We start from the raw sequence: 26,099 nt of genomic DNA on the forward strand, positions 1-26,099 counted from the left end.
CATCTTTTTTGAAATCAGAGACCGCCAGAGTGATCACTGCGGTGAGATCTCCAAGTCTGTCTGATCAGAACCTTGAATTGAGTAAGTTATAATTATGCTCTTTTTTCGGTCTTTTCTTGAAAACCTTGTATGTGTTGTAATCTGTATCGTATGTGAGGTTTGCGTATCTTGTAAAAAAATTCTCTGTCGATCAGTGACTCTAATGATGTTCACTGATCATGTTTCTGATAATTTTAGGTTGATTTGTGAGCATCGGCAATGGAAAAGGGGTTTTAGGTTTTTGGCAGTAGATTGTGCGAGTTAATCAGGTAAGGGAAGCTGATAATTTAATTTAATTAGAGGATACAATGAATTATGTGTAATTAGAATTGATTGTTTGAAGTATGATGGAATGTGAATTGTTTGATGTTTGGTATAAGTGAAATTGTGATCGTATTGTGTGGATTGAGGTTGAATTGGAAAATGAACACTTGAATCATGGCTCTAATTGGTATCATCCCACTCTGCTTAAAAACCATTTTGAAAATTAGACAACACTGCCATGGATGTGCCAACACCATTTTGAAAACGTCAGATAAACTCAACAAAATTTGGTTAAAAAGACTAAATTTATGCATTTTTAAAGATGAATGACTAAACTGCTAAAAAGTTTTAAAGAGGAATTAATTTCAAATTTCACTAAAACTTGAGGGACAAAAATATATTTAACCCTAATTTTTTTAATATGGATAATTATTTAAGATTTAAAAATAATTACTAAAATAACAAAAACATAAATAATTATTTTATATGAAATAAAATTGAAAATTAATTTTTTATTATAAATTATTATTTAAATTTAAAAAGTAATTAATTATTAGAAGGATAAAATAAAAAAAATAAAAGAAATGGGATATATATATATATATATATATATATATATATATATATATATAGTTATAGATATCATAATATTGTTTATTTTTTATGATTATATTATATTCTTTCTTTTTAAGACCGGGGTTTAATTTGCTCACACCTTCTCCGCAGCGCGACTCAGCTAGGGTTTACAATTTCGCAATACAGAAAACATGGCGACCGTGGTGCCAACCTCCGAAGAAGACGCTGCACTCACCGTCGTTCGATTCGCCTCTGAACTTGCCTGGGCCGACGCCGGTCCCGAGGTTTTTCTTCTTAACTATTCTCTCTATCTTCCACTGTCTTCAGCTTGCTCTGTGCTTTTTATTCCGTGTATTTGTGGATGGTTTCTTTATTTTGCTTATTTTGTTTGTTTTTGTATGAGATATTTGATTCCGCTTGTCTGCTAGGGACATGATAGTTTGTTCACCATATACGGTCTATATGCTTAGTTGAGATGCCCGTAGAACTTAAAATTGAATCCGAATTTGTAAAACAACTGTGATTTTGGATTGAATACTCAGATTTTGGATTTCTGCGGCATTATTACTTTGTTGTAGAAATTTCCAGATTCAATTCACTGTTCAGACAATGAAGAGTGGGAGTGACTTTTAATTGTTCTTTTGGTAGGTTGGATGGGAAGAGATTGATTTAAGATTATCAGGAATAGTATTTTTGTACGTAGTTGTAGGGTTTGTTGGTCTACGTTAATTTTCTCTTTTGCTTCTATATACTGTCACGCTTCTTTTTTATATGTGATGCATTGTTGGGTTCTTGTTTGAATTTGGTGTTTGTATTATTCACTAATTTAGTTATTCCCTTCATATCTTGTCAGGTTGCTGAGCCGCAAGTTAGTAGACTCTGCATGGAAGCTGAAGAGTTCATTGCTATGGGAAAGTGGTTGGAGCTAGCATCATTGATGATTACCTCTGCTGAATTGATTTTCTCTAAGGTTTCTGAAAAAGGTAGAGTTATCTTTCTTTTCTTGATATTGATATAAACAGCTTTTGATGTATGCTATTATCTGTGCCGCATCCTTTTCCAACTCTGCCACTTTGGTTGGTTGTGACATTGTTGACCTGCGATATTCACTGCCTTTTTTTTCTTTATTCTGTTGCATTTGTAGCTTCCTTATTGGTTGTTCATTTCTCACTTTTTGTTTAGAATCCAGTTTGTTATTACATAGAGAACTGCTCAGGGTGACATATGTGCCATTAATGGTTCAGCAAAATGTGTGTTAACAAGTTCTGTCATATCTTGTACCAGATATAGAGTCCATCTTCACTATCATTTGCAATCTTGTTACAAAGACTGCGAATCCAGATGAAGCAATGGAGATTGTAAAAGTTGTGACTGCAAAAATACTTCAGCAGCCAAATGAAAAGCCTGTCGTGCGATTGAAAATGTAATATCACATGCTGCTTGGTTTAAAATTTCTGGTGATGCATTATGGTCTGACTATTTATTATTATTTTCTAAATATCTTTCCGTATCTTTTCTCTACAGTTTGATCAATCTGTATAATCTTTTGGAGACTCCATACTGCCAGTTTTATGTCTACATGAAGACACTGAATTTAGCTGTTGATGGGAAAGTCACTGAATTCATTATTCCTTCATTCAAAAAGATTGACAACTTCTTGAAAGACTGGAAAATTGGGATACCGGAACAGAGAGAGCTCTTTCTTGCTATCTCTAATATTTTGAAGGAAAATAAAAGGTATAGCAGTCAATTTTACTTTTGTTCTCTTTACCTCTCTTCAGAGTGGGAGTACTACTTGGGTTTTTTCCCATGAGACTGCTCTCCTATGCAACAACAATTTTCTATCCATCTTTCAGTCTTCTTACCTTTTTTTTTTCAAACATGTAATTAGTGTTTCGTCTTGATTTATCTCAGTGTGTCAAAGGATGCTTTAAAGTTCCTGACCAGTTATCTGGCAACTTTTGTGGGAGAAGATGCCCAAGTTTTGAGTGAAGCCAAGGAGGAGGCTGCACATGCCATTGTGGAATTTGTTAGGGCTCCTGACATCTTTCAGGTACCTTGTCCAATATGTAATTATGATGTTTGAATGGTTGTATGATCTTACAGTTTCAGCTTCCTATGTTGAACTATTTTTAGGAGTTGAGTTTTTGTTTCGTCGGTAGTAATATCACAAGTTTTTCAATAGGTTCTGTTGCTTTGATGGTGCATGATTATCTGGTCTGTATCTGGATGTGTATAATTATATAGAAGTATGATACAGTGGAAATGACAATTTTCTGACCAGTACTTAAACAGATAAGGTGACTAGGGCACTTTCTTGTTATAGCCTTAATAGGTCATCTTTATTTAGAAATTGCAATTTATTTTTTGTTGTGGAATTTTACATAGATATTTAAGTTTGCCATTTCTAATGCTATTGTTGATCTATATTGCTTCGAGTTCTAGAAGTGCATTCACTAAGTTGATTATCCTGTAGTGTGATTTACTAGACTTGCCGGCTGTTGCTCAACTGGAGAAGGATGCCAAATATGGTTTGTTATATGAGCTTCTTAAGATTTTTGTTACTCAGAGGCTGGATGCTTACTTAGATTATCATGCTGCAAATTCCACCTTGTTGAAAACTTATGGTAAATACTGTTCATGACCGAATATCATTTAGAAGTAGTTACATAATTACGTTCTACTTTATGTTACTATCAAAAAAATTTGATGTTATGATTTTTGTAGGCCTTGTACATGAAGAATGCATTGCTAAAATGAGGCTGATGTCATTGGTGGATCTTAGCTCCGATGCATCTGGCACCATTCCATATGAACTTATCAGGGACACACTTCGGGTAAATTTGTATTTTTATTTTATGTTTTGTAATTGTGTTCTTCCTATCATAATTGAAATCTTGCAATGTCCCTTTCAGATCAATGATGATGAGGTGGAACTGTGGGTGGTTAGAGCAATAACTGCCAAGTTAATTGACTGTAAGTTGGATCAAATGAATCAAGTAGTGGTTGTTAGGTATGTTTTACCTCTATCTATTGTCTTTCTAACCTACTACTACCTTTCTATACACTGGACACGTGAATGTGCACCTCTTGACCATGACTATTTTTGTTGAGCATCATATATCTCCCCATGTCGAGAATTTGTTTTGCTGTTATGCACACTTTAATGCAAGTGTTAAATGTGCAGTCATCCTACTGATCGTGTGTTTGGTCAGCACCAATGGCAGGCATTGAGAACAAAGCTAGCGACATGGAGGGTAAATACTTTCTCGTCTGTAATTTTTAGAATTATAATTAGTTATACCATAATTCACACAAATATTGATACTACTACTATTCTTATACAACCATCCACATAGTACGCGTATGATAATTGAATTCATAAATTCATTTTAAAAGGAAAGAACTATCGTAGCTAATGTTTTCTATTCAGAATTTATTGTGACCTTCAATATCATGAGTAAATATTTTAAGATTTGAAAAGCCTGTCAATTTGAATTATGGTGCCTGTTGTAATGCTTGACATTTTTAATAAATAAAAATAGAGTTTGTGTGCCTCAAACGAAAATTTTCATCTATGAATTATTGTTGGTTTGTACATTTTATACACACATATACATATACATATACATATACATACATATATATATATATATATATATATATATATATATATATATTCCTGGAGAATGTTTGATTAAATATTTTCTATTTCTAGGGAAATGTTGCAAATGTTATCAGTACTATTCAGGCCAACAAAATAACGGAAGATGGGCCCCAGGCTGCCCAAGGTTTGGTAGCTCGGTGAGGACGTTTTCAAGTGAGGCAATTAGCTGAGTATCAAGATTTTATCCAAGTGAAATTTTTTGATTTTGAAACAGAGTTTAATTTGTTTTGTTACAAGTTCATAAATTTATTTTAGTTGACTACTGAGTCTAATTGTACTACCCAACTTTGGGAGAGAGCTATTAGTATTGAATTTTATATTTTGTTGACATGCCTCACGATTGCGTCGAGGATATTCCCCCAGTCTTCGAACGAACAGCTAATTTATGGTTTATCTTCACTAAAAATTGTGCAATGAGTTTTCACATTAGGTCATGGGTGCTTTCACCTTAAGTTTTATTGACTGTACACCATAGCTAGAGTGAAAGTCAGAATTTCCGGTCTTATCTTCTCATCATTTCAGTTGGAGTTTAAAAATACCCTATTTGCCGAATAGCTCTTGCGAAGATGATACCTTTTTGCTGTTTGAATCCGAATGGCTCTTAAGACAATAAATGTTGACTTGTCCTCAATATTATTGAGTCGTGTATCTCGCAATAGCTAGAGGTGATACATGTAATGTGTGATGTTAAAAATTGATATCTAACCATCATTATTCTGCTTAATAAAATTTTGTACAGTTACCAGATTTTATGGCATTTTTTCACTTTCCTCAACAAATAAGAAATTGTCACGTTGAATAATCTCTTCCAAAATTTGCAGACTTTAAAATGAAACATGAACTTATGTGAACTAGAAAGATCAGATACAATTGAAACTTGAAGTAATTTTCTTCTGAACAAATGGTGGTATTTTGGTTACTAGATACCAGAAAATGGTCACTGACTTTCGTGTAATAACAATGATGCACGTTGTAGATATATATATTTATCATATAAGCTTTGTTCATTTGAGTAGATAGATTTGTAGGAGAGGGAAAAGATGGATTTGAATAGATTTAAGAGTGAAATGTGTGTTGTTCTTTTAAGAAATTTAGAGATGATTGTGAGTGAATTTGGAAGTAAAATTTGTGAGAGTTTGTGAATAATTTGATATGATAGATAAAAAAATGTTTTAATATATAAAAAAAAGAGAATTACCATTTTACCCTTTAAGTAATAAGTAGTATAAATTAGTATTTATATGAGTTATAATTACTTTTTAAATTTTTTGTTTAATACTACAAATAAATTACAAAAATAAATAAAACAAATTAACTTTTTTCATAGTATTGTAGCAACACATTAAACTCCACCACCAACCAATGTATCTGCCTTCATTAGTGGACAAGCACACAAAATCTCTACTTCAAAGTCAAATGCTTTATTAGGGTCAAACATGTAATTGCATAATAAATGTACACTATTTTTCTTCTTTTCTCTTCATCGGATCAAATCGGATCAAAGATGGTTATTACTTTTTCCTCCGCAAATCCGTCTCACCATATCACTCAAAATCTATTGAAACGAACGTCTCTTCCACTTGCTTTTCAATCCTCATCTACAGAAAATATTCTGAAACGAACACAGCGTTAATTGCTAGTCAAGATTTCTTTATTCATGCATTTTGAAGGTAATTTAGTAAATATCACTCTTATTTATCTGATAGTTTATAGTTTGTTAATCCACAAATGCATGTATATTTTTTTGTTTTATTTTTACGGAACCGGCTCAATTGATTAGAGTTTAATTCACATTATCAAAATAAGTTGAATCCAACCAGATTGACCACCAATAGAGTGTGGTTGAGACGAACTAATATTTTATCGTGTCTTTCCTAAAACATTTTATCGTGTTATAACACGTTTAGTAAATTATTTGGAATATATTATTTTGGTGAATTGTTTTAAATTTTAGGTTTAATTACTCTTTTGATTTTATTTTTATTTAAAAATGTTAAATTAATTTTTTAATTTTTTTAAATTTTAACTTTATTCTAATTTTAAAAAAATTGATACAATTTGATTTTTTTGTGTAATTTTTATAATAAAATAAAAAATTTTAATCAAAACTGAAATTGTTAAAAAAAGTAATTTATTTTATTAAAATAATTAACATAATCATAATATCAATTTTAATAAAAAAATATTAATTCATTTTAAAAAAAATTAATAATAATTAAATTATATCAATTTTTTTTTAAAATTATGATCAAATTAAAACTTCACAAAACTGAAATCTAATATTTTTAAATAGAAATAAAAAGAAACAAAAGAATAATTAAACTCAATTTTTATTATTTTCTGATATAAAGTGTCGGATGGGATGCTAAATCGCCCGGCCCAGTGTCAGGAAAAGATTTACTCAGGCGGCTGGCAGTGTTGGAAAGTACTAGAAGGATTTCAAAGATGAGTAAAGAGAGATGAAGTGAGTGTTGTGATAACAGCAGAAGGGAACAAACACGACAATGGGTTCTTTGTGTGGCCGAGGCACACTAACAGCAATACGTCGCACTTTAATCTTCACCTCCAACTCTAGCATTAACCCTAACTCCTTTTTCACCACCTCCCTCCCCCACGCTTTTTCCTCACTACTCTTACCCCGCACCGTTCATCGTCATCTCTGTTCCACCAAAACCCCCGTCGACACCAAGCTCAACTTCTCCCTCTCCGACTCAGACTCCGAATCCGACGACCAAAACAACAATACCCACAAAGAGAATAGGGTACTCCCACCCCCTTACGACCCCTTCAGCAAGAAGCCCGCAATAGAAGACCCCAAGGACCCAAAGGACTTGCAACAGATTTTCCATGACATGAGGAGCGGCGATGGGTTGCTCAACCACGCCGTGAAGATGTTCGACGCATTGTCCAAAGAGGGTCTGACCCACGAGGCGCTGGAGCTCTTCGCCCAGATCAAGGACAAGGGCCATATGCCCGACGTGGTGGCCCACACCGCCATCCTCGAGGCCTACGCTAACGCTGCACAGCCAAAAGAGGCTCACAAGGTTTACATGCGCATGCTCGCTTCTGGGGTGTCGCCCAACGCTTACACCTATGCTGTTCTCGTTACGGCTCTTGCTGCTGATGCCAAGTTTGTGAAGGACGCTAGTAAGTACCTTTTGGAAATGATGGATAAAGGGATGAAACCCAATGCAAAAACTTATACCTCTGTGTTTGAGGGGTTGCTAAAGGAAGAGAGGCTTGATGAAGCGACACGCTTGCTGGAACAAATGAAGGCTAAGGGGTTTGTTCCCGACGAGAAGGCTGTGAGAGAGGTTGTAAGCAATAAAAGAGGCCAAGTATTTAGAAACCTCATAAACCTTCTTTTTGGCAGGTAGTGCTATGACGTTGTTTAAACATGTTCGAGTGTGAAAATGAAATGTTTGTCTTTTGTTTGTACGTGGCATTTGTTCGTTATGCATTTCAACTTTGGTCTTCATGGACGTAATGTAATGCCAACACTCAGTCATAAACTTGGTAAAGTTACGGCCGAGTCTGAATTCTATGATAGAAAGTAATATCATTCATGAACTAGTGAAAAGCATATCCTGTCTTTTTTTAAACATGATGGTTAAGCTGACAAAACAGCATTGTACAGTAACTGTTCTTGCCAAAAATGATAAAATGAAATGATAAAAAATAAATATTACAATAAGGGTGAAAACAAAAATGTTCATTCTTTGGACAGGTGGAGACCTCTCTGTAGAATACTTCAAAAAAACAATAGATATGTAATGTAAGATAGATTCGGTGATTCTGTGGGAAAACATCTTCAATTTCTTGAACCCCCATGTTTGGGCATCAATAGTGCAGCTCCCTAGATATGGGGACTAGGTGGTGCCAGAGCGAAAGATGTACAAACTAGAAAAAGTCTCGTTTTTTGCGACAGTCTGCAGCTCGATGGCCAGGTTGTCCACAATTAAAACAGGCCCCTCCGTGCCCGCCTCTGCAAATGCACGTTCAGATTTCATTAAATATACATTTACAAATAGGAAGAAATGTAACACACATAAGTAAAGCAGTTAATAAAGTCTGTAACTTGTGTATAGTATAACCTGTTTGATGATGAAAATCTGTTTGATCGTCCACCTCCGATTAGCCAGTCATCGCCGCTGTTTTTTCCCATTCGAGACCTGTTGTTGCCTGATCTGAAATTTCTACCTCCTCTTCCGAACTCATCATCAGAGTCTTGGCCTCCTTCCCATCCTCGTGAACTTCTAAAGCCTCTTTGATCCCTAGAACTAGAACCCCTTCTGTTACTTCTGTCTCTGTCGGAAAACTTCCCATAGAAATCACTTGCAGGTTCATCGTCTTGCAAAGGAGGTAACTGCCACAAATGCAATGTGAATTTACATTTGTCAAATTGTTACTCAAATTCAATAAACTGATACCAAAATATGGTTGCGGTTTTAGTAAGGGAGTACACTACACAAACAACAAAATTTAGAAAAGATTAGCCAAACTGTTATTTTACTTTGGTGATTTTGGAAATAGTGTTTCCAGAAGGCAGTTCCTTTTTGAGCAACTCTCTAGCAACTTCCTCCGGGAGATCAAAGACAGCTCCTTTAATCTGATACAGGCATTACCAACTTTAGAATAAATTGAATGGTGCGATGATTATCTTAGTAATTCTGAAGTTCCTAAAAAAAAAGCACAATAGAAAAAAATAGTAGTACTCAGCTACAGACCCTCTCATCTGCAATTAAATGTATTTTTCCAACTTCATCAGCAGCTGGAGAATAAACATCAGAAAGAAACCCAGTGACAGATCTTGCAGAAAAAAATCTTCCAGAAGTGTCTGAATCTCGAGTAAGTTGAAGTGTAATCCATCCCTACAACACCAGAGTTTTAATGAACAAAATAACCCATGCACAAACAGAATATGTACACACACACACACCATATATACATACACACAAATACATGAAGTTTGATATTAAAAAAAAAAACTAGTTAACTTAGAACCAATATTGTGTTATAATATTTTTGAAGACTGGTTCCAACTTAAATACTAATCAAACAACGATCAACTCGTAAAAATATTAACCGAGGAGCAAATGTTAAATATCAAAACCAATTCTACCAAATTCCGTGGGTTTTAATGTTAGGAGAACCCTTAGTAAAATTGGTTTAAATAATATAATCTAAAAATTATATTGCAATTGCTATTCTGCCTGGGTAATACTTAGCTTTTTATTGTGCTGAAAAGATTTTCATTAGATTCAGATGGCGCATCCTTTTCATGAAATATAAATCATTATGTATAGTATCACCCAGAAGGAATACGGTTAAAAAAATAAATCCTTTAGAAAATTTCAAGACTTAAATTTCAATTTGAAAACATATGCTTCTACAACACCTGTTCATGATTGATAAGAGACCGACATGATGGAGGTCGAGAGAATCCACTCATCTGCGCTAGAGCAGCTGCAAGGGCACTTGCTCCTTGTTCTTCAACCAGTTTTTGCGCAGTTGCAGTAAAAAACTTAACAGACTCTGGATGAACTCTACTAAGTGTAGCAACAACTTGTTCAGCAGATGACTCCAAAATTTCTTCCATAGCCGGTGGACTAATGAATTCAAATTTGCAGCCAACATCATGCTCAAGGGATCTAACTGTTCTCTTCTGGCTACTGGTGTACATCAATATGGCAGTACCCTCTTTTCCTGCACGCCCAGTGCGACCAGAACGATGTACAAAAGTCTCAGCATCATTGGGAAGTTCATAATGTATAACCTGAAGAAAACAAAGTAACACCAACGAGCTTCTCAATATGCTGACAACAGACAATAATTTGGTATTTGACGAAAGCATTATGATTTGATTTCAAATGTTAGATTTTAAACTTCTGTATATAAACAGAACTGAAATAGAGTCCAAAGAAGTTATCATGGTTACACAAACACATTTTATAAATGACAAGTAGTATAAATACTGCACCGTGATAAAGATTGAATAACGTCAGATATACTGGAAATGTCTCCTTACACAGAAAAATAAACCAGATTGTATTACAACAAGCAAACCAAACTTAAGAATTGAGAAATTTTAATCTCAAATAGGCAATAAAGTTTTAAACCAAGCTAGGGATAAGACTCAAACTACAGAATCCTCATTTTCCAACAATTAAATAAAACATGAATCTTCATTAAAATCCTAACATCTAAATTACAATAATCAAGTGGTCGAGTTTACTACTTCAACATTTGTTGACACAAAGAAAATAAAATAAAAATTTGCTAAAATTTCAAGAAAAATCTTGGTAAAATAAAAAGTTGGAAAAAGAACATTTATGTTGACCAAAAATCACCATTTTCAGCTTACCAAATCAACATTCGGAATATCAAGTCCACGAGCTGCAACATCAGTGGCAACAAGCACTGTGAATTTCCCTTGCCGAAAACCATTCAATGTTCTCTCTCTCTGATGCTGAGATATATCACCATGCAGTGCTTCAGAGGCTATACTACTCGTTAATGCCAATGATACTTCATCGGCATCCTTTTTTGTCTGCGTAAAAACAATAGTCTTTCCACCCTTTGCATAAACCTAAACAGCATGGTAACATTCAGTGGAATTATTGAAATTGAAGTATATTCACTAACATAAAACTAAATTAAATTGCCACAGTAGAATGAACCTTCGAGAATTCTTAGCCATAAGTTTGTGTCAGGGTATTTCACATGAACTACATCCCAATATAAGAATAACGAAAACAAAACTTCCCTGCTTAGTATGCATGCTTCTTTTACCCAACTCAAAAAATCACTAAATGCATTAATAGACATAACTTTTTTAGGCTCAAATATATATTTTAGCACTACATTTTTACACTTGTGCAAATTTTAGGTTGAACTTTCAATTTCGCAAATTTTTACCTCATGAAATTAAAAATAATACACATTTTACCTTTACGCCAAATTACTAAAAGTGTGATAACGGGGCCAATATAAGGTTGCTTTCAGTTCAGGGTGGAATATACATTACATTTTAAAATACACATTTTATCACTAAACTATAGCTATTTTACAAATTCTACTATTGAAAATTCCATCTTGCAAGTTTTAAAACTAAACTTTTAATTTCGTGAATCTTACCATTAAGGTTTCATTTTCAGCAATTTTACCAACTGAATTTCAAAATTATAGACGTCTTACATTTCTATAAGTAATGTCAATTTACTAACAATATAACACCACCATTTCGTGCTCTAATGTGAGTTTGAGGTAAAATAATGACGTTATTTCTTCAAACAAGGTTGAGAAAAGGAAAGTAGATATGAAATGTAGATAATTGGAGTAGTTTTAGACCAAAGTAATATTACTAAGATTAAAACGATTTAATTATAATTTCACAAAAAATCTTTTACTCTAATTCTATTTATTTAACTATGCAACCGTTTAGGTTACACCAGTTATGTCATAAAAACTGTCTCAATAAAATCTCAAAAATAATCATAATTATTTATTATTTAAAACAACTTTCTAGATTTGTCTTATATTTTCCACATTTTACTGTTATATAGCTTTCAGTAAAAGTAGTAGTTATTTCACCGCTACCCGAACATCAAACCAGATAATATATTTAAAAATATGATCCAGGTAGGATTTTAAGCATGAATAGCTAAAGAAATCAAAATCTTAGGATTCTAAAAATTCCCTGGAGTGAAATACAAATTAATTAAACAAATAGATTAATATTAACAGTAGGGGTGTTACTTCACCATTTCTAATTAATACAAGATGAAATATCCACTTAATTTATTGGTCACATAATCACAACTTTGTTGTTCTACCTTATTTATTGGTTATGTCATCACATTTTATTTCTGATCGTTCAGAAATAAAATTAGCAAAAATGAAAAACGTTCAGTCATAAAATGTGTAATTTAAGATATAGTTTATATTTCACTCAGAACTGGAAGTTACCTCACATTGACCACAACAACATATTGTTAATAATTTGACAGCCATTTGACAGAAATTTAAGAATTGAATAATTCTGAAATTCAGAAGATAAAATTTGAGAAATTTAAAGTTCAATGGTAAATTCACAAATGTATTAAAATTTAGTGATAAAATATGCAATTAAGTCTTTTTTTATTATCATATCATACAATAACACCATCCAAATCAGAATTCAGAAATATAAGCTTTTGAAATTACCAAACATCAAGTTAAGATTGTAATTTGTAAAATCATAACAGCAAACTTACAGTTATAAGATCAGAAAGAACTGTCCGTTTTGATGTGGCAGTGGCTGATAAAGCATAAAGTTTGATCCCTTCAGCAAGTTTCTCTTCTTCTTCTTCCCCAACCTTGTTCACCAGAAAAAGGGAAAAACATCATAACCAATTTCCTGTTATTAAAACACATCTTAATCATGACTAATTTTCATTTTACAATAAGGTAAACATTATTAGTATAAACAATTGCATCTATTTGATAAAAAAGAATTAGAAGAAAAAGTCAGTTTATTGGAAATTCATTCATGCTTTCCCTTCATTAGAAAGTGAGTTTAAGCCTAAAACAAAACAGACTTGTAAGCTAAGGATTGTTCCTACTTAAATATTATAAATTGATCTTATATCTAGTCAACATGGGATCTTCAATACACGCTCTCACGCTGAGACATGGACATCTTGTGCATGGGAATATGTAATCATCGGTGGGGTCTCCAATACACCACTCTTACGTTGAGGCATAGACATCTTGTGCATGGGAATATATAATCATCGGTGGTCTGATAGCAACCAAATAATGTATGACATGATAGCCCCAACAAATCGCATTGAGACATGCTATGATACTATATTAAGAAGTGGACTAAAAGTCTAATTCAATCCTATAAAACTGGTTCATAAGGTAAGAATTGTCCCAACTTGTATACTGTAATTTGGTCTCATCTAATCAATGTTGGATCTCCAACACACATCCCTCATGCCGAAGCATGTACATTTTGTGCGTGACAACGGATGAGAGAATAAGCCCATTAAGAAGTGGATTTAAGCCTAGTTCAACCTAAAAAAAACATTGTGTAAGGTGAGGATTGTTTACATCAATAAGTCACAAATAGTACAGTAGGTTACCCTACATCTACAAGACTTTGTAGTCAACACAGATTGAAATGCAATTGAAAACTTACTAATTATGAAATAAATGAAAAATCCACTTGTAAATACAGAACATGTCTTCTATATTAGACAACATTTTTAATCATTTTTTAAAAGTATCCTCACATGCTCACTCATTACCACAGCACACACTGTTTTTGAACCACAATTCATCATATCACACAGAGCCTATTTCCCTGCACAGCACCACTTCTTGTTGATGAGAAATATAAGATGACCATGTTATGTGTCTCGAGGTAAACAATGAGAACATTGCGAACCCAAAAAATATCATACTCTGTAATCTACAGTCGTACTCCATAAATAAGAAAGTACATAGCCAACAACTGTGCATATTCAGAGAGAAGACAAGCCAAAAAAAAAAGTAACAAAAGATTTTACCAAATCAATCGTCAAAGGATTGTTCAAATGCTTTCTGGACAGTTTCTTGACCCAACCAGGCATGGTAGCAGAAAACAGCATGGTCTGGCGCTGCGCGGGGACCTTATCCAAAATGACCTCCACGTCCTCCTCAAACCCAACAGCAAGCATCTGATCAGCTTCATCAAGCACCAAATACTGCACCTCACTCAGAGTAAGGCTACCTCCATTCAATAGATCAATTATTCTACCCGGTGTTCCAACCACCACATCAACACCTCGCGAAAGCGCACTCTGCTGTGTTACATAAGAAACACCCCCATAAACACAAACCGTTTTCACGTAAGGAGCAGATTCTTGTATCTCCTTCTCAACTTGCTTGGCTAACTCCCTGGTAGGTGCTAGGACCAATGCCTTGGGAAGCCTGCTATGCCTCCTGCAAGAATTAAACACACATACATACATAAGTATATGAAGCAATATAACCTTAAATATTAAACAATGTGCATGAATAAAAATGGCATGGACCTGTGAGAACTTTGCTCATCATCATCGGGAGTGAGGCCTTTGAGAATTGGAATTCCGAATGCTAATGTTTTGCCAGTGCCGGTCTTTGCTCGAGCAATGATATCTCTACCTTCTAGTGCAGGCACTAACACAGCTCTCTAATCACACCAAAGAACAATCATTTACATCTGTGGTAGTTGAAAAAAAAAGGAATAAAAAGTACTGATACCTGAATGGGAAAGAGGCTTGTGATTCCACGTTTTTGTAGGGCGTGAACGAGGGAAGAAGGTAAAGACAACTTGGAAATGTCGAGTTCGTGGTCGCTGACGTGGTCGGGTTGGTGGTCATAGCCAAATTGAAGGCCATTGCTAACGTCGTCAAGAGTTAAACCCTCGAAGGGTTGTTGGGTGAGAATGGAAGAAGTGGGGGTGGCAATGGCTGAAGGAACGGAAGATAGCGTGTGGTTACGGGGAAGGGTGTTGAATGAAACGGAGGTGGTTGGTCTTCTGAGGAGTTGGAGAGAGGGGTTTTTGAATATAGAAATGGAAGAAGAGAGAGGTATGGTGGAAGAAGAAACCATGTTTGTGTCGGTTAGAAGATGAAGAAGACGAACAGAAGATTAAGCGGCGAGGGGATAAGGCCACGCGCTTTTTTTCCTCTGAAAGTTTGGCCTTTTAAACCTCTCTGAGGTTTGTCTCTCTGTCAGTGAGTGAGAGATACTTGAATTTCGACTCGGGTCTTTTCCGGGCCGCTAAGGTCTGCAAGGATTTATATGATTAACATTTGATATTTAATCTTTTTTAATATTCATAATTTTGATGCATTTAGTTGACATAAAAATAAATTATGTATTAACAATGTGATTTTATTATTTGTTAATTTTTTGTTAAAAAATATTTTTTATTGATTGATCCTGTAAAATATTTTATATGAAAGCTACGTGACCATATGATTAAGTGGTTATTTTATTATCATCTCGTAATAAAAATGTTAATTAGCTGGTTTTGTTTGTTTTAAGATAAACCAGCACGACATCCCCATGTTTCAAAAAATTGTTTTTTTTATATCGGTTTATATTATAAGTGTCCTATAAATTTGGAAATTATCAAATGTGTCTCTAATTAAATTTTTGTGATTTATTAAGTTTTAAAATTTTAAAAAGTCTATATAGTTAGACTTTTAATGTGAATTATACGATGTGACATGCCAGTTATATTATAATGTTATTTCTTTTGAATGTGGTACATAATATTTTATTATAATATACTTTAATGACGAACATTTATTTTAAGAATTTATTTTGTATTTAACTAACATTAATTTTAAAATAAATTAAAATTATAAAATATAAAATTAAAAGATAACACTAAAATTAATATTATAGGGTATAAAACTTTGTTATTTATAAATATAAATTATTTTCACATAAAAATTTTCCAAACTTTTACAATTTTACCATTAAAAAGAAACTGCAAGTATACATAATGATGAAACTCTAAATAATAATTGCTAAATAATAATTGTGACGTGTCTAATATAACCTAATCAAGAGGGAAGAATTGGTTATTTTGATTTTTCGCTATTTTTAAAAAAATATTGAATACTATTTAATCTTTAAAACCTAAATCATCAGTTTTCTTAATTTGTAATTAATAGACTGATTTAATCAATTAGGAAGGTATAGAAGATGAAAGAAACAAAAGAACACACAAATTTTTATACTGGTTCGATTTAAGATAAATTTACATCCAATCTTCTCCTAAGCAAACCAAGCCTAGGAGGATTTCACTAAATCAATAGAGTTACAAGAATTGCAACAACATTTATGAAACTCAAGACTCTAAAGACTAAGGAGCTTGATCTACAAATCAAGAACTTCTCCTATATGCAATGCCTCCACACAATTGCACCTAGACCTTTGCACACACAACGAATCAACAGTAAACAAAAAATACAATTCAAAAGAGAGCAAAGAACAAATACACCTAATGGATGTGCATATGTGACACTCAATCCTAAAGCCAAGCTTGACCCTCCAAGATTGAATCCATTATCAATCTTCTTGAATGTCCAATTGAATTATCTCCAAGAAAGCAAGAACTTTGTGAATCTCAATCTCAGAAAATTCTCTTAGAAAAAATCTCTTCTTGATTCAATTATGCGTCATTTTCAAACTGATTTCAAATTTGTTTTTAAATCAGAGTTTTGTTGCTAAGATTAGTGGATTAGGGAATTTACCTAATCAATTATCGTGGATGAATTTTCATTGCATTTCAGTGCAGTGCCCTCTAATAATCTATCAGTTAAATATCTAATCCATTAACAAGTTATGCATTTGACATATTTAAGAGTTTGACAGCTAATTTATACAGTTCAAGCTTGACTTACATGTAATCTTAGATATACAACACCTATACAAATGATAAGTTTAGGACTAAGCCTAAAACAGTGATACAAGGTGTTTGTATGACTTTGGACATCATCAAAATCATCTTTGTTGGATTGAGCAGGCTCCCCCTGTCAATAGTAATATGCACATAGATGTACATCATGAATAAAAATAATCAATATTGTTACAATTGACTATATATTTAAAAAAAAATGTCAAAACTTTTACTTAAGAATAAATTGTATAAGCAATAAGTATTAATAAAATAAAACTTTAGCATTTAGATATGACAATGATTAGTATACAATTATAAGTTTTAAATAAACTTACAAAAACTTGAACTTGGACCTTCTCACAAAAAAATTCATCTCTTATATCAATCTTGAATATTTACCTAAAAATAAAAATTATCCATAATAAATATCTAGGATATTATTGAGTAGAAAGGATGTCACTAACTACCTAAAATATATTTGAAAAATATATTAAATATAAGTAAATAATCAATAAATTTTTTAATGAATATTAATAAAATAAGACTTTAGCAATTAAATATCATAATAATCCCCCTTTTCGAGCCCTCGCCTAGGTGAAGTGAGCTCGCTTGAGCAAGAGGACTCTATGGCTTGAGCGAGGCCTTTCTGCCTAAGCGAGAGGTTGGGCGAGGAGTGCATTGGCTCTGTGGTTTCTTTGTTTTTGAATGTTGGTCATATGTTTGGACTGATTGTACATTTTAAAGCATGAATTGAGTGATTCTGTGTGAACAATATGTATTATGGGTTGTGACTTATGAGTTTAATATGATTTGAGTATGAGGCATGTATGGAATGATTCATGGATTGAGAATGATGATGTTGGTATGGATTTGACATGGGATATGAATGAGAGTTGATCAAAAGGTTGACATGAGATTTATATGCACTAAAGTATTTACTAGGTTGTTGGAACATGATTTGTATGTGGTTAGGACGTAATTCCTTGAATCTCTAGATGAGATCTTAGGGTGGTGTCTCAGTTGGTCAGGACGTAATTCTATGACCCCTGTTAATGGGAGTTCATGGTGGTGTCCCATTTATATAATTTAATAAGGATTTTCAAGGTAAGGTAAGGTTGCATCCTGATACTCTAAGAAGTCAGTTAGTCTCACATAGAGCGAACTGACTCTTGTGGTGAGAGTAGTCGGAGACCTGAAACTCATTAAGGGTTAACCTTGTGTGTGGGGGATTGAGACATTGTAACACTTAGCTCGGGAGTGAACAGGAAAATCCACCACAGGTGCAAGCATCAGCTGAATCTGACTAAATTATATGTATTTGGATGAGTCAAGTCTGAGTCTTAGTGTATTATTTGCAAGTCATAAGATGATTGGTTGACTTATATTTATTTGTATGTGAAATAGCATGTATCCATATGATAAATTGTTTTATACTCTAGTTTACCCCTTTTGCTTGTTTGGTTGACTTGAATGTGATTCTTCTCCTTTCGGGATAATCATCAATTTATTGATGTGAGCAAATGCGAGAGGTACTCGGGTCAACAGGAGAACAATGACTCTGCTGCTTAGCCCGCCTGGGCTGGATCCTGCTTAGTAGGTTTTCTCTTAAGGCTATGGCCCATGTATTAACTTGTTTTAAATCTTAATTGTATTACTATTGGATTATGTACATGTGTGTATTGTGTCTCATGATTTTCTTTTATGAATTCTTGAATATTTGTATGGAGTGAGTTTATACTCCGAATCCTTGTTTATAATATTATATTGTGTGACGTGTCATTGAAGTAAATCTATTTATAAAATGGGACGTTACACAGAAGAATACTTTTCTTAACACAGTTGAAAAATTGTAAGAATTAAGAATGTTGCATAAAAAATACATGAACACGAAGAAAACATTAAAAACCTATTTAAAAAGTAAAAAAAAATATATCCTTTATTAAACTTGAATATAAAAAGGAAATTAATTAATCTCAAATAACTTTTAATGTTGAAATTATTTTACATTATTTTTATTTATTTTCTTCATTGTTTATTATGGATTTTTCCATTTTTTTTTACTTTTCATTTAACTTACGATATAGAATATCTTAGATAATAACCTACAACATATTTTGGATTAATGTTTTACTTAAAGAAAATAAAACAAAAATATAAAATTATAAACATATTTTGTAACATTTGTAAAACTACCTTTTTTCCTTGTATATAGTGTAATTTTATCTTGTCATAATAGTTTGACTTTTAATGCTCATCAAAGCAATCCTGTAAAAATGATTTTCTTTAAATGCCATAATTTGAAAGCTTGGAATTAAAGAAGAAAAGTTACCAAAACAAATTAAAAATTAAATGGATAAAGACCATTAACCAGGAATGAACAAACAGACAGAGAATATATAGGAGAAAGAAAAAAGTGTGAAAATTAATGAACTAATAAAATCTTTAAATCAAGAAAAATTGAAAAGCAAATATGAATTAAATAAAGCGTAAAGAATCATGGAAGTTATATTTTTTTACCGTTGTGTCTGTGAGCGCTGGGGGAATAGAATTAGAAGTAGAAAGAAAAGAAGAAATTGAGGTATTGGCCTGTTAGCAGCACTGTGTCTCCCCTTCCAAATTCCGATTCCTTTGTAGCCGCCATTTTTTGGTGTTCACTGCATCGTCCTTTCCTTTTCCCATTCTTTCTCTTCCAACGACTTACCAGATCTGCTCCTTTTCGCTCCAACAATAATTTCTTCCATTCTGCATAGGGTTTACACTTTCCTCTTTCTGCCGGCTCCGGTATCATCCTCCGTGGCATGAATTCGGCTCCGTTGGCACCACTCGCCGGTTTTCGCTGACGGAGATTCGGAATTCGGCTGCAAAATGGTTCCAATTTTGTTGTACATCGTCGCTTTCCTTTGCACGTGCGGAGCTATTGCGTTGTCCTTGCTTCACATTTATAAGCATCTTCTCAATTACACCGAGCCTACTTATCAGCGGTTCATTGTTCGTATCGTTTTTATGGTCCCGGTGAGTCATTCATTATGAATGCCTCTTTTGGAATGTTAGCATTTATCATTGTAATAATTATGATTAACGAAGGTTTTGTCCATTTTATTTTCGGAAAATGAAGATAAAAATTCACTTTTGATTTTTATACTATTGTGGTATAGCAGCTGAAATCTGTGTTGTATTGTTAGGCTTTTGTGTTGTTTGCCGTCTTTAGTAGCTTAAGTGATTGGCTTACATGTAACCTAGTTGAAATATGAAATTAAATGCTCGCGTGGACTGCATGCATGTTATAAAAGATTGTTAAAATGAGGCGTTTGTGTTAATGGAGAAGTGGAGATTGTGCGGTTGTTCCTTTTTCTTCGTCTTTCAAATTGAAAGTTCTGGAAATCCTTGCAGCTCCTTTGCTGGTTGCTGCTTCGTCTATTTGGTTTTGGTTTGGTTGTAGGCCAAACCTGTTTACTTTCTGTATCTGATATGCTTTTGCTGATCATTCGTTACAATGACTTTCCCGTGCTGTGTATATTTGTTTCCTTGTTCATTAAAATCATATGTATATATTTTTTTTACTCTCTATTTTTCATGTCACGTTGCTGTTGATCTTTTACTGGGAAACGTACCGGTTTGCTTTCTGTTTTATGTCTGTATGATTTTGTCCACTCAATTTTGAAATTTAATTTTCTAACAGGTTTATGCGTTGATGTCATTCTTGTCGCTTGTTCTACCAGTTGGTTCAATCTATTTTAATTCAATCCGGGAAATGTAAGTTATCTTATGTTTCTGTTTTTGTTGTGGTTGTTTCTATCTTGATTTTTAATATTTTATTTTATTAGTTTGTTTATGTTCGTTTGTGTATCTTGGTTTACATGCCAAATTATCTGTTCCTTTTGTTCGTATAATTTGGGAGATATCCTGTATCATATTATGGCTGATGCAATTATTCTGCTTAAATGTTACCTGGGTGAATAGCCAGATCAGAAGTAGTTTTAATTGTCATTCTGTCCTGAAACCCCTCGAAGTTGCTTGTGGAACTTACTGGTTTAGTATCCTTCTTCGGATGAAATCAATCCAACCAAACCTAGGATGCAATTTCATATCTTTTCCTTTTAAAAAAATAGTTTAAGTTTTGTACATATCTGATCAAGTAGCCACTGAACAGAGCTTGAGAGTAGTAGTATTATTCATATGTTCTGTTCATTACGTGACTGAGATGTCAAAGGAGGATATTGCTCAGAAACCTTACTTAAATATGTAGTCATAATCCTGAATGGCACCTCCCTTTCCCCTATTCATGTGATCTTGACAGTCTTTTACATTTTTTAGTGCCTCTGCTGACTTTAATTCGTTAATGTCACTTGTTACTTGTTTAAAATATAAATGGGGTTATGACCTATTTTATCAACTGGAAGCAGTGCATTTAATAATATTCTCCTGGCTACTTTTTCAGCTATGAAGCTTGGGTTATTTATAATTTCCTATCACTATGTCTCGAATGGGTTGGTGGTCCTGGAGCAGTAGTCCTAAGCTTATCTGGACGGAATCTGAAGCCATCATGGTTTCTGATGACTTGTTGCTTGCCTCCAGTAGCACTTGATGGGTGAGTTTTTGCTAATCTGATTCATGTTTTTTTTTTGTTAATTTCTGTGCCTGAAAATACTTATTTTCCCTGAAAATTTATACCTAGAATTTTCCTTGAAATTAATGTATTACTCAACTTTTGTAAGTGGGATTATGTCAGTTGTGTTATTTGAAAAACTGCTAAGTTTTTTGTAAGTGTAAATCTTGGGATCCCAGGGAAATAAAAGTATGATTCAAACATGTAATGTGAGAGCTTTATTATTATCATAGTTGATGATCATCCCTTACTCCTGAACTTTCTGCAGGCGTTTTATACGTAAATGCAAGCAAGGGTGTTTGCAATTTGTGATTTTGAAGCCCATTTTAGTTGTTGTTACTCTAGTACTTTATGCAAAGGGGAAATATAAGGATGGAAACTTCAGTCCAAAACAATCATACTTGTATCTTACAATCACCTATACGTTCTCCTACACAATGGCTCTATATGCTCTTGCTTTGTTTTATGTGGCATGCAAGGATCTACTTCAACCATTCAACCCAATCCCAAAGTTTATTATAATAAAATCTGTTGTATTCCTGACTTATTGGCAGGTACTTCTCACGCTTCTTTCTTTGTATGGTCTATCCTTTCCTTTTATTATCAACTCTATTTATTATCAACTCTTTTGCTCAAAAAACAAATTATTTAAAACATTTGCCAACTATATTATAATCTCTCATAAAAAACTACAGTCCATATGATTCTAGTAATAATGGAGTGAGTACTATGACTCGTGGGGTTTGTCTATACATGCTAAGATGTCATTTAGCTATATTATCGTGATTATTTTTTTGGGCTGTATTACACTGTAACTCTTATCAATCATGCAAAAGTTGCTCTGCTGTGCTATGAGATATAATTTAGAGTTTGAAAATGATTCGCTGTTAATTTGACACTGTATTCCAGATAGAGGTTTGACGCAACTTTTGTTTCTGATATTTTAGGGTGTCTTAGTTTTCCTTGCTGCAAAGTCAGAATACGTTAAGGATGCAGATGAAGCTGCTCTACTTCAAGATTTTTTTATTTGTGTCGAGATGCTTGTTGCAGCTGTTGGACATTTTTATGCATTTCCGTACAAAGTATACGCTGGGGCTAACATAGGTGCAAACCGTGGGTTGACAGCTAGCCTTGCTCATGCTTTGAAATTAAATGACTTCTACCATGATACGGTCCACCAGGCCAGTCTCACTTTTAATATTCTTCTCATAGTTTTACTTTTTCATCATAATTCTGTGCATCAGACTTGATGCATTACTGCGCAACCATCATGTTGCAATTCTAGTTCGATGGAATTTTCTGTACGATTCTGTTGTGACTCAATTTGCTTGTTTAATATCTGCTGACAGTTTGATATTGCTTCTGGCAGTTTGCACCGACATACCATGATTATGTTCTCTACAACCACGGTGAAAGTGGTGAAGAGGGAACTAGGAAGTATAGGTCACGAACTTTTGTTCCAATTGGCCCAGAAATGGACACTGTGAGAAGAAATAAGCATTTGTTTGGAAACAAATCAGCAGATGACATACAGCTCTCAAGCTTATCTTCTAGTAGTAGCGCTGCCTCAATTTCTGGTCTCAATTCGGAAGTGTCACAATCTGGTGGAATGAAATCTTCTTTACTCGAGGATGCGTCAAATTCTTTATCTGGTGGCATGAAATCTTCCTTACTCGACGATGCGTCAAATTCTTCATCTGTGCCCTACGATATGACACTTATTGACTTGGATACACCCAGTTATCCTGAAAAAGTTCCAGCAGCTGATAAAGCCGGTACTCGGTGGTAATGAACATTCAGAGAGCCAAGTTAATGGGAAAATTGTCATTGTTGAAGAGAAGAGATAGTAATAGGGGCATCCTGCATCCTTCTCTTCTAGGAGAGAATTGAGTTAAGTGTGGTTTGTTTGATTCCAGGAAAGCATGTAAGCAGGTCTGGCGCTGATCGCTATGTCAATGTTGCTTAAAAGCCCTAATCTCTCCCAAGTCCCAACAAAACCATTGTTTGATAATTGGGCTTTCGTGTTGATACTGTGATTGTCTCCACCGATGCGTATCGTGTGCACAACGTATATACAGAAACAGAAATAGTTGGCTTACTTCAAACAAGACAGACCCTGGGTTGAGTGAATTTGGATTATAACTAAACTAATTGATCGATTGTTTTCTCCGCACCATGAATACAAAACACTGTTGAATTTCATACAATATTTACTGCCATCATTTTTACCTTTTTTTCTAAATGTGCTGTATAGTTTTTTGTTTCGAAGATTTTCTGCTTCGGGAATGTCTTCGCTTGCAGATCCATACGAAGGATGAATGACAATATATATTGTATTACTGCTAACTGCTCATGTAGGCTGAATCACGTGTTTCTTAGTTTTACAAGAAGGATAAATTTTTATTATTGCTCGAGTCAAAGGCCTAACGTAACTGAAACCTTGCACGACCCATCTTTCACAATTTCATATTATGCAGTTTTTTTTAATTATAATGTGCAAAAATAGGTGCTAGCTCATTCGTCCTTTTCTTTCAGTCTTAATAACTAAAATGTAATATTATTCTCTGCATCTACGACAAAGAAAGGAGAAGGTATCATCAATATAGACTACTATTTTCAGAAGACACTAATCTAAACAATAGTTTGCACTTCCATCATGATCACACATGTAATGTAAAATGACCATTAATTCCTTCATAAATTGGGATACCTCAATCATCTTTTAATATTTGTCAAATAGTCGTCGCCTTCATCACTAGCATTTGAAAATAGCTCATGCTTCCGATTCACACAATTAATTATGGTTATCTTCGACATGTAGCATCATCCTCTTCATCATCATCATACATTTCGTTTCATATTGTTTGCCATTTTTCGGTTGTATTCAGGCACTATCTGCTGTTATCGCTCATGTCACAGCGTTTGGTAGTGACAGTAACTACTGGTCCTTTTTGCATTTATTGACACACGCCTTGGCTCATGCTTTGGTTTACCAACAAAGCTTTTGGTCCCACTGGTTTGAGAATGATGCTCCTAGACCCCCCTCATTGGATGTCTCTGTTCCAACCCTACCAAAACATCTATGGAGCCCACAAAAGTAGGAGGAAGATCGTCTCCACTTGCATGGACTTATACGGATAATATATGTAGGAGGAGATGATGGGAGTTTGTTTCTGCTTATATTGTATAACTCATATACATACACAACATAAGCTTCCACAATCTACAAACAGGAAGTAACAAGTGAAGGGTCAAACAAGTAAGGCCGATCACAAAAGTCACCGTCCATATACGTGAATTTTTTTAGATTAAAATTTACTAAGCTCAACCAACCTCTTGGAGTAGTCAAAGTACATGTATGTATTCACTTCATCCAAAATCACTTTAAAACATAAGGTGATAATTTTAGATAAATATTCTTCTGTGTAGACGTGTTTAAAATTGATTGACTTAAAACAACCTTCAGAAATTTTTATGTTTGGATAACAATATTTGTTCTGAATTATGTCATTAACTTCTAGAGTAATAAAACATTCTGAAATCAGTTTTTCAAACTCCTACCCAAATCAATGTCCACGTGTTAAAGTGCTTACAATAATGTTACATGAGAAGAAAGAAGAAAGAAGAAAGAATACGAGTGTTGTGTTTAGACTTTAGCTACCATGGTGGCTTCGCAAACATAGCAAAGTAAAATTAGGGGCGTTGAATTTCTACAGCTGAGATAGTTCATTCACAACCTTTTCTTCCCCTATTTCATATACTTATCTTATTATCTCTGACAAAACTCTCATTTTCTATTAAATTTTTTAATGGCTCTGACTCGAAGAAGACAGAGCCAATTATATTAACTTGTGTGCTTCTTTTCCTTGTGTGTTTTCCCTCCCTTCTTCTTCTTCTTAAGGACCGTTTTCTCTCTGATTCAGAACGGTGGTGAAAATCAGATATCAAGTATCAAGGCATGGCTAGTGTGAGCTTGAACCCATTGTTCAAGAGTGAACCTTTTGGGTGTTACTACAACATTAACAACTACTACTCTGAGCAGAACAACACCATGTTGGAGAAGAGGCTGGTATTCCTGAGAAGCTACCAGTTCTGTAGAAAGAAGAGTCTGACAGAGAGAATCAAAGGGTCTTTGGTTCGCGCCAAGAAAATTGTATGGCTAAGACTAAGGTCTGCTTGCAAACTGAGGAGGTCCTTGATCTTCTTTTCCAGGTTCAAATGCGCTTTCTATTACCGCCGGAGAAGGTTCTTCCAGCTTCTACACACCACCAACAACCGCAAAACCGAATCTTCCTCGTGTTTATGGTAAACCAAAAACAGAAAGACAAACCACAACTTCTCACACTCAGAATCAGACACCTCTATTATTCTTTTGTTTCTGTTTTTTTGTTATTAATCAACCCTCTACAGTTTCTCCATGAGTTTGTGATGGCCAGTTGAAACTGTTACACATATTGTTCATTAATCTCAACAAGTTTGGCTTTGCTTCTGTATATCTTTCCCTCAGTTTAATCGATTTGCTC

At 34.0% G+C, this 26,099-nt stretch overlaps 4 protein-coding genes across 5 annotated transcripts; 3 read left to right on the forward strand and 1 right to left on the reverse strand.

Annotated features, from left to right (window-relative positions):
* The first annotated feature begins 964 nt into the window (after positions 1–964).
* LOC114192710 (eukaryotic translation initiation factor 3 subunit M-like) lies at positions 965–4,975 on the forward strand. Of its 2 annotated transcripts, XM_028082499.1 has the most exons (10): positions 965–1,163; positions 1,733–1,862; positions 2,164–2,302; positions 2,404–2,616; positions 2,794–2,932; positions 3,356–3,506; positions 3,607–3,716; positions 3,795–3,892; positions 4,067–4,136; positions 4,598–4,975. In XM_028082499.1, the coding sequence occupies exons 1-10, from the start codon at positions 1,071–1,073 to the stop codon at positions 4,685–4,687; spliced, it is 1,233 nt and encodes a 410-aa protein (XP_027938300.1). In that variant the 5' UTR covers positions 965–1,070; the 3' UTR covers positions 4,688–4,975. The 2 variants fall into 2 exon arrangements, with proteins under 2 accessions (XP_027938300.1, XP_027938299.1); XM_028082498.1 differs by lacking the exon at positions 4,598–4,975 and having other exon boundaries at positions 4,067–4,447.
* Positions 4,976–6,895: 1,920 nt separating this feature from the next.
* Positions 6,896–8,116, forward strand: LOC114190965 (pentatricopeptide repeat-containing protein At4g38150-like). Its single transcript, XM_028080064.1, has one exon. The coding sequence runs from the start codon at positions 7,051–7,053 to the stop codon at positions 7,921–7,923; it is 873 nt and encodes a 290-aa protein (XP_027935865.1). The 5' UTR covers positions 6,896–7,050; the 3' UTR covers positions 7,924–8,116.
* LOC114190964 (DEAD-box ATP-dependent RNA helicase 3, chloroplastic-like) lies at positions 8,089–15,310 on the reverse strand. The gene is made up of 10 exons (XM_028080063.1): positions 14,816–15,310; positions 14,608–14,744; positions 14,101–14,515; positions 12,802–12,903; positions 10,911–11,135; positions 9,945–10,322; positions 9,274–9,417; positions 9,060–9,155; positions 8,641–8,912; positions 8,089–8,531 (listed from the first exon to the last, which is right to left on the reverse strand). The coding sequence occupies exons 1-10, from the start codon at positions 15,164–15,166 to the stop codon at positions 8,447–8,449; spliced, it is 2,205 nt and encodes a 734-aa protein (XP_027935864.1). The 5' UTR covers positions 15,167–15,310; the 3' UTR covers positions 8,089–8,446.
* A 4,177-nt stretch (positions 15,311–19,487) lies between these two features.
* Positions 19,488–23,922, forward strand: LOC114192346 (transmembrane protein 184B-like). The gene is made up of 6 exons (XM_028082041.1): positions 19,488–19,982; positions 20,650–20,723; positions 21,409–21,558; positions 21,845–22,130; positions 22,524–22,757; positions 22,946–23,922. Exons 1-6 carry the CDS (start codon positions 19,836–19,838, stop codon positions 23,363–23,365), a joined length of 1,311 nt encoding a protein of 436 aa, XP_027937842.1. The 5' UTR covers positions 19,488–19,835; the 3' UTR covers positions 23,366–23,922.
* Positions 23,923–26,099: the final 2,177 nt, after the last annotated feature.

This window comes from Vigna unguiculata, chromosome 7 (assembly GCF_004118075.2).
Source record: "Vigna unguiculata cultivar IT97K-499-35 chromosome 7, ASM411807v1, whole genome shotgun sequence".
Classification (NCBI taxonomy): domain Eukaryota; kingdom Viridiplantae; phylum Streptophyta; class Magnoliopsida; order Fabales; family Fabaceae; genus Vigna; species Vigna unguiculata.

Excerpts from the sequence above, each read along its gene's own strand:
- LOC114190964 (XM_028080063.1), bottom strand. The coding sequence starts at position 15,166 with ATGGTTTCTTCTTCCACCATACCTCTCTCTTCTTCCATTTCTATATTC. Across the intron at positions 14,516-14,607 it reads GATGAGCAAAGTTCTCACAG|GAGGCATAGCAGGCTTCCCA; the intron begins GTCCATGCCATT and ends TAATTCTTGCAG. Across the intron at positions 8,532-8,640 it reads AGATTTTCATCATCAAACAG|AGGCGGGCACGGAGGGGCCT; the intron begins GTTATACTATAC and ends GTGCATTTGCAG.
- LOC114190965 (XM_028080064.1), top strand. The coding sequence starts at position 7,051 with ATGGGTTCTTTGTGTGGCCGAGGCACACTAACAGCAATACGTCGCACT.
- LOC114192710 (XM_028082498.1), top strand. The coding sequence starts at position 1,071 with ATGGCGACCGTGGTGCCAACCTCCGAAGAAGACGCTGCACTCACCGTC. Across the intron at positions 1,164-1,732 it reads GGGCCGACGCCGGTCCCGAG|GTTGCTGAGCCGCAAGTTAG; the intron begins GTTTTTCTTCTT and ends ATATCTTGTCAG. Across the intron at positions 1,863-2,163 it reads CTCTAAGGTTTCTGAAAAAG|ATATAGAGTCCATCTTCACT; the intron begins GTAGAGTTATCT and ends ATCTTGTACCAG.
- LOC114192346 (XM_028082041.1), top strand. The coding sequence starts at position 19,836 with ATGGTTCCAATTTTGTTGTACATCGTCGCTTTCCTTTGCACGTGCGGA. Across the intron at positions 20,724-21,408 it reads TTTAATTCAATCCGGGAAAT|CTATGAAGCTTGGGTTATTT; the intron begins GTAAGTTATCTT and ends CTACTTTTTCAG. Across the intron at positions 21,559-21,844 it reads CCTCCAGTAGCACTTGATGG|GCGTTTTATACGTAAATGCA; the intron begins GTGAGTTTTTGC and ends AACTTTCTGCAG.